The 8,300-nt window shown below is 37.6% G+C and overlaps 1 protein-coding gene across 1 annotated transcript in view; it reads left to right on the top strand.

The window, feature by feature from the left end:
* Nucleotides 1-284: 284 nt before the first annotated feature.
* Nucleotides 285-8,300, top strand: part of LOC127167332 (zinc finger E-box-binding homeobox 1) — a 35,161-nt gene continuing 27,145 nt past the window's right edge. The window contains exon 1 of the mRNA XM_051113312.1: nucleotides 285-487. Coding sequence (XP_050969269.1) covers nucleotides 358-487 — 130 coding nt within the window. The 5' untranslated portion in view covers nucleotides 285-357. The remainder of the gene's footprint in view (nucleotides 488-8,300) is intronic.

The raw sequence follows: 8,300 nt of genomic DNA, 5'->3' as shown, positions 1-8,300 counted from the left end.
AAACTACATGCATATATTTAATTTGAAGAATAAAATAATAAAACGCACCTAGTATAATTGCTACGCGCAAGTATAAGCCTACATGGCCTACTTATAAGCTGCATTATACCTAACGGTGGTGTTTCTGACTTTAAAAAAAAAAAATCAGAACATGATTTTCTCCTTAATAAAAAAGTAACTCCACCTTAGGAAATAACACTTTTAAGTGCGCAAATTCTCCTTTCCTCAGAACACACTTCACAGTTTGGGGTGACACGGGCTGACACCAGACCTGCCTCCGATGACGACATCAGAGCCGCTGCTGAACGCGACGCGGGTTTGAGCGCTACTGCAGTCACGCGCTGTAGGGCGCGAGCGATGCGGAGCGACACTTCGGTCATTTATCCCCACGATCCGTCCGCGCCTTCACCGGACAAATACGGCCACGACATGGCAGAGAGGAGTCGAGGAAAGCGGAGGAAACAGGCGAACCCGCGGAGAAACCAAGGTTAGTGGTGAATTCAGCAGCTGCCTTGAGAAGTCTCTTAAGTTGTGCGGGTTTATTTCTGCACTCATTCATTCCGCTAGGAAAACTAGATTAACGCGTTTGCAACCGTAGCTAGACATCAGCACTCCCTAAGCTGCTACTCCACGAATATTCCATGTTTGCATTACTTTAATACATTAGTGCATTTATTTTTCTTAGTACTTTTTGCTTGTCAGCTTTAAAGTTTGCAGAACTTGCGGTCCGCTTTGCATCTTTTCTGCAGTCCTCAGCATCACGTTTTCATTGAGTTCAACATACAGCTGCACTGTTTCTTGCACTTCCTCACATTGTCGTGTCTTATTAGGCCTATTGATGGAGAGAAAATTGTTTCGATTTGTTTTTGTCAATTTGTCAATTAAACTTTCTCTTTAAATCGTTTAAATAGGCAGACAGTGATTTTGTTTATATATTTAGCTGGCTTTCAAAATTAATGTGACTGACTTTTTCAGTTATTCTTAGTATTTTTATTGTTAACGTGAACAACGTGCATTATTATAAATGCAAGCATATAATTGTTTATCGCAAATCAAAACTATTCTGTCTATTTAGAGTAGAAATTAACTATTTTTGTAAAGTTCCGGAATTGTTGTGCAATCAATTATTAAAATGCTTATTTAAATTACATTTATATTTTAAATTGTATTTAGCTTTAAAGACTTTCTACAGCCCATCTATTTTTTTGTAATGAGATGTCTTTCAACTTCTCAGTAAACAAGACTAAGTGAACTGAATACCTTTGGTTTTCTTAAAGAAAAGTCGCTCTGTTTAGGCCTACAAGAGTTCCATCTCAAGCTCTGAACATCTTCACATAGTCTCAAATATTCACTCGTAGGTTTTAAATGTATATCCCACAAAAGTCACACTCAGAACACTAATTAGTTTCACTTTTCACATTTCTTTCTAGATTGCGTGTAGATACCCATGAACGCAAGACAAGCTCAAAGCCAAGACAGTCGTTCACGGTGCTCACTGCACATTCCAAAGATACGTTAGTGGTTTAGAAAAGGTGAAGAAGTGTGAAAGTGCTTTGCTGGACTGTTTAAGTGATTGTGTTTCTTAACAGCTGTTCACGATCGAAGGCGTTTTGTTTGACATGTATGCAGGACGGTGTGTATTTGAGTGCATGTGTGTGTGTGTGTGTGTGGTTAGAGAACTTCCTCATTTGGATGTGGCATTAGTGTCATTTTTGTCGACCTCGCACCCGTGTGTGATGGCCAGAGCTAACGGACAGAAGCCCTGTGTCTCACCTCACATGTAAAAACATGGTGCTCATATAGTAACTGCGAGACGTGACCCTGCCAATTATAAACTTGCTTCCCTAATTCCTCTGACAACCGCCGATGTGAAAAAGTATCATGAATTGTTAGTTTTGAGACACTAGCTGCTTTTGTGTTCAGTTTACAAGACAACTAGTGTAAATAAATTATTTAAATATGCCTATCAAAGTCAAACTATCAAAGCGTTATCTGATCAGACAAATGCTGCAGGATCTTTTCTCTTCAGTGTGTTTGAATCAGCAGGTTTTTAGTAGATGTATGAAGTCAGCGGCTGGTTGCATAAAATTTGACTAGTCTTAGAAGTCATGTGTCTTTTAATACTGGTTATTTTAAATTAGAATGCTCTGAGAGTAATACCAATTACTCCTTGATTAACTACTAGTTGGTCAGACTAGTTGTAAGTTTATGCAAACAGCACCGGTTCTCCTGAAAGTCTCACAGGTGTTCATCAGAAGAACCACAGGTGTGGAGAATTACATTAACTGTCAACATCATCTGCTAACTAACCACAAACTAATACACTAGCTGGTTTTGTCTTCAGCACTGCATTTATTAGCAGTTCAAAAAAAAAGTCAAATGTTTTTATTTGAAAAGCACGTGTGTGCATATTTATAATAAATGCCACTTACTTTAGTGTTTAAATTCGAATGAGTGACAACATGTGAAATGTGACGCAAGCGTCCATAGAGGTTTTGGGGTGACTGTAGAATGACACACAGTGTCGCACTGTCAAAAAAATGTTGGAAGACACTGAGCGACAACATGCAAAAGTTGTAGATAACGCAGCCTTGCTTTATCTCTCCCTTTCCCGTTCTTTAACAAAAATGTGTGTGTGTGTGCATATGCAGAACAGATGATTGTGATGAGAGAAAAGACACAGTCGCAACAAACAGTGAGAATTCTCTGGCGCGTTCATTGCTTGTTTCATGGTTCATCAGCACATTTCTCAACTATTAAGTGTTAAACAGTGCAGTTTCAGATTAATGATCACTATGTGCACGTGTGCGTGTGCATGTTTTGTATAATGTAGAGTGGACAGGGGGATAGTTCTCAAAACTCAAACAAATGTTCTTGCAATAATATTAATAGGACCCTTGTTCAAAATGATCTGTTTTTTAATTATGTTATCGTTCATGTTAGGAGGACGTTCACCTAACATTTTTCAAATGTTACTGTTTGTTTCAAATATATGTTCAAATCATTCAAAAGTAACTTTTAAAAGTAACATTCTCATAATGTTTGTAAAATGTTCCCTTAACATTCAAAAAAGCTTTACCTTTTGAGAAAATTAAGTTATTATAATATTAGCAAAACATTCTTAGATCATATGTTTGTTAGCTGGGCGTTTGCATCCGCTCTAAAACATGAAGCAAAACATTTTCCGTCCTTTTGTTTTGTGTTTTGCCGGTGTCACTCAAGACCGAGCGCTTTCATCTGACCAGCTACATAAAACGCTTTGCAAAATGAGCATGAGAAGCGCAGATGTTGTTCAATGCTTCAACATCATCCTCAGTAGCGAGAGGGAAAGTCTTTTCTATGGAGGAATACGGATACTGTGACGTGCTGCGTTATAAAACGCACCGACTCCAGGGTGGCGGCCGCATCACTCTCGTTCGTCATGACTCGAGCCGAGTTAGTGATTGGATGATGTTAGATTTTAGACATCTTAATGCAAGATGTCATCCGATCTGAAACGTCGCATCTTTGTTATCTGCCGTTACGGATGGTCTTTGACCTTCGCTTTTGACGTAGCGCTGCAGTTACAGCTCATTTCCTTGCCTATTGTCTCTCTGCATTCGCTCGCACGCGTGTTTTCTCTCTCTCTCTCTCGATTGCCTCTTTGCGTTTTCTTTTTTCAAGTGCCAATTTATTTAAACTCTTTTCCCTTTTTCTTCATTCGCCTTCATTGATTTCCAAACCCAAGCCTTTGTAGGCAGCTGGGGTCCAGCTGTGTGTCTGCTGTCGAGTGTGTGTGTGTGTTTCTCTGGCACAGTCTTGTCACAGTGGGCAGAATGCGAGAAAACGACAGACAGAGAGAGAGAGAGAGAGAGAGAGAAAGAGAGACTAAGAAAAAGTCGCTTGTCATTTTGGACAACAGAAGAGAACTGGGCAAGGAATCAGAGAGATTTGAGCGGAGAGAGAGCGAGAGCGAGACAGCGAGGAGTCCAGGCTCCAAGGTTTATTAGTGGCGCTCCCCAAACGAGAGAGCTGAGGCGTCAGACGCAGCAGGAGAGAGAAAGAGGAGAAATAAAAGAAAGGGCCAGAGATTGGGACAGTTAAAGTGGCGCAGAAGATGTGTGTGTTCCACTGCGAGATCGCCGACTAAATTCATTCGGACCAAATTAAAATGCTGCGCAACTGTATATGTCACAGTATAGTTGTTTCTGATGGCCATTTTAGTAACAAATGTTCTGTTCAGAGACTGAGACAGTAGATGTGGCTCAGAAGATATGCTTTTTTAATTGTGAAACTACTGACAAATTTTTATTTTAACGCTGTGTAACTGTATATATCGCAGTACAGTTATTTCTGCTTAAAAAAATGTGACCCTGGACCACAAAACCAGTCATTCGTAGCACTATTTGTACCAAAAGCTGAGCATACATTGTATGCGTCAAAATGAATTTTTCTTTTATGCCAAAAATCATTAGGATATTAAGTAATGATCATGTTCCATGAAGATATTTTGTACGTTTCCTACCATAAATATATCAAAACATAAGTTTTGATTAGTGATATGCATTGCTAAGAACTTCATTTGGACAACTTTAAAGGTGATTTTCTCAATATTTAGATTTTTTTTTTGCACCCTCAGATTCCAGATTTTCAAATCGTTGTATATCTGGACAAATATTGTTCTGTCCTAACATACCATACATCAATGGAAAGCTTATTTATTCAGCTTTGTTAAATCTTAGTTTTAAAAAAATGGACCCTTATGACTAGTTTTGTGGTCGAGGGTCACAAATATTAAAAATATGTTGTATTTTAGCCTGTTAGAGACAGTAAAAAGGTCTTCTCAAGAAGTTGTGTGTGTTTTATTGTGAGTTTGCTTGGACCGAAATAGTCATTTAGTGACCCCATCACAATATAGTTGTGAAAAAGGTATTAAAAAGGCATTCTATTCTACTCTATAGGCATTCTAGTTATTAAAAAGCCATTCTATTTTTAACTTTTAGAGACTGAGACAGTAAAAGTGTCTCGGAAGATGTGCATCTCATTGTGAGATTGCTGAGTAAATTAATTAAGACCATGTATTTAGCAGATGCTTGTAGCGAAAGCAAAACAAAAGCAATTCATCAAAAAGCCAACAATATTCGTAATATTAAAAAATGCATTCTATTTGAAACTTTTATGGTTTATATATTATATAAAAATGAATGTGCAATTAAAGTGAAAATCATCTCATTATATCATATTTGGAAGTAAAACATCAAATTATGGAACGTTCTCAGAACATTCTGGTAGTTATGAACAGTACAGTTATAGTAATTTTAATAGAAGGTTTATTCAGAGTTATCTGGTTTTTAATAATGTTTTCAAAACATTAGCACAAAGACGTTATTTGAACATCATTCATGAAACTTTTTACTTGGATGCTTGTATGTTGTTTTTTAAATGTTACTAGTTGTTTCAGAACATTCAAATGTAACATTTCTATAACATTTTTTAGAACATTTAGTAAAAACTGCATGTTTTGAATAAACAATGTTTTCCTAACTTTTCATAACGTTTCACATGTTTTCATTAGCTGGGTGTCATCATCAGATCTGGTCTTAATTAAAATAGTAAAAGTTGAAGTTCTCATACATGAGAAGCACAATCATGTTACGATCGTACATGATAAGCGTGTGTGAGCGTGTGCGTGAGAGGCTGCGGTTTACGTGCGTTTCCTCGGGTCACGTCTGTGTGTGGCCGCTGCTGTGACTCAGATGTTCGGCTTCGGTCACATTAAGTCCAGCGTCTTATAAAAAACAGAAACACATAAAATGTCCTGCAGCATTAAATTGCTTTGGCATTTGCATTTGGGAATTTTGAAACAGAAAACTCACACTTTTCAACTCAGAAGACCTCAGCTGGAAAGCAATGGAGGCTGTGTTTTTTTCTGTTTGTATTGTTCTTGATGAGTTTAAGGAGAAGCATTTGAGACAAAGTCCATTCAGTCTCCTGAGCTTTAGGAAAGCTCTAAGCAATAACATTTTCCCTGTGGGTTTGTGTTTGAAGTATCGTGAAGTAAACAGGCGACGTGTGCCATGCTTTAACGCAGGATGAACCGCTGACACTCACCCAACTGATGCATTTGCAGTGTTGATATTGTTGTTTGCTTGTCAAAGTAAGTCTAAACACACACCTATGCAGGACCGGCCGCTTTAAACATTCACACACGCACACTGAGTTCGCCCACCACGGTAAACACACGAACGCATACACCCGTAGAGATCTTTGTTTGTGTGCAATGTGTCGTGATGGACTGACGCGGCTGTAAACAGTGTATCTTTGCTGAGTGAAGTCTGTTTGCCTGTTTGCGTCTTGTGGTAGCGAACTGCCATGCTCAATTTACACACACACACACAGATCGTACGTAATGGAATAGCTCGTCTTAACTAGAAGTTTTCATTTGGTTTTGTCCTGGATTGACTTGTTCTTATAGTCATGTGGTCGTGTTGTAAAACATACCATGAGTAAAACGCATTATACTCCAGTCGTTCCCTTTCGTTCATGAAATCAATACTTTCAACTGTCCTAACTGACGTTCCTGTGAGTGATTCATCAGCATTTTGTTTTAATAATTTTTTAACTTGACTTTCAGCCACATCACAGTCAGATGCTTTAACACGAAGTACTTATTTAATTAAAAAAAGACGTTAAATAGGCCGTCCTGCTGTGTGCATCATTGAGTGTGAAAGCAGCACCATGTTCATTACAGAACGGTGCAATCCGACTATTAATCTAACATCCATCAGAAAACATGCATGCATAATTATGAACAAAAAATCATATTTGTAATCATAAATCCCACCAGTAAAATCCTCTGCACTATTTTACCAAGAGATTAGAGGAAAACTATGAACAAATAAAATAAAATAAAAATAATAAAAATAAAAATAAATAAATAAATAAATAACAAATATAATAATATAATAAAGAATAAACTAAATAAATATATAAAAAACAGTTTAAATAATAAGCAAAACATCTGACAGTAGATTTTTTGTGTATAGAGAGCAGAAAAAACATGAAACGTGATGGAAGCTAAATATTTTCCAAATAATATTTTAAGCATTTATAATATTAATATTTCACAGTATAAATTGAGATTTTAGTCATGAAAATATATGTAACTGCCTTTTTAAATGTTGTGATGATATGATATATTCAGGGAATTGAAAACCCCTAGTCAAGTTCATGAAATATGCAGAAAATTGGTTATATGACATTATTTTTTCTTTAGAACAGCATGCACTAATGAATAAATAACAGTAAGAGCTAGAGTGTAAATTGAGACGGTTAAACGCAGGTTTATGCTCAGCTCAGCACGTGAAGACCTTGAGCTTTGAGACTGAAGGAGCAAGAAACACTCCCTAAACCTCCCTCACACTGTACCTGTAGTCAACAGGTACAAATCCACACGCACACTCCCGCACACACTCCTCTAAAGCTTTATGAGTGAGGATCGATCGCAAAATCAATGGGTTTAATATGACGTTAGTTATATGTATACACCTCTAATTCTCAAGGCAAGTCAGTTTGATTGGTTTCAAAGCAGCTTTACAGAAAATCATGATGTTAATCTTTATAATATCTCTATGTTCATGGGTTGGGTAATAATGACCTTTTGCGTCGATACAAACGAACAGTTAGGAATTGCAACATGAACCATTACAATAGTGAACTCCAGCTCTTCCACAGGTCTCACTGTATTAACAAGGACATTTTTGACTAGTGAGGACATTGTAAGTAAAGCGAAACAAGTCGAAGCATCGAGCCAACACGTTTCACTGGAAAGTCTGATTATTAGAGAATTCGAGCAGATCTGTCTTGCAGTTTCTCCTGTAAACGTCGCACATCTCCAGCGCTGCGGTCAGGAGCGAGTGTGTATGAAGTGATAATGGAGATGGTCAGATTTGATAAGTCTAGGGATCTGACGGCAGGAAGTCGAGTCGTGAGAAAGGAAGTCAGCGACGAATCCGATTACATCACAGAGCAGCGATGCAACATCAAACGCGCGGATCGTCGGACACAAACTCTAGCATTAGTGATTCTCATAGAATTCCTCAGGAGGAATAGAAATAGTCGCTAATGAGTCAAACGGTACAATGTAGAGATCTGATGAGAAATCGGTTCATAATGAGATCTATGACTCTTCTCTGGAATGTTCTCAGAAGGTTCTGGCAAGGTTTCTTCAAAGAAACATTTTCTAAAACATTGAACAGTCATCTAATGTTTTTAAATCGTTACTTGTTTCAGAACATTCCGAGAATGTTTAAAAGTAACAT

Source organism: Labeo rohita, chromosome 6 (genome assembly GCF_022985175.1).
Source record: "Labeo rohita strain BAU-BD-2019 chromosome 6, IGBB_LRoh.1.0, whole genome shotgun sequence".
Classification (NCBI taxonomy): Eukaryota; Metazoa; Chordata; class Actinopteri; order Cypriniformes; family Cyprinidae; genus Labeo; species Labeo rohita.
This window is presented reverse-complemented; position numbering and strand designations above follow the sequence as displayed.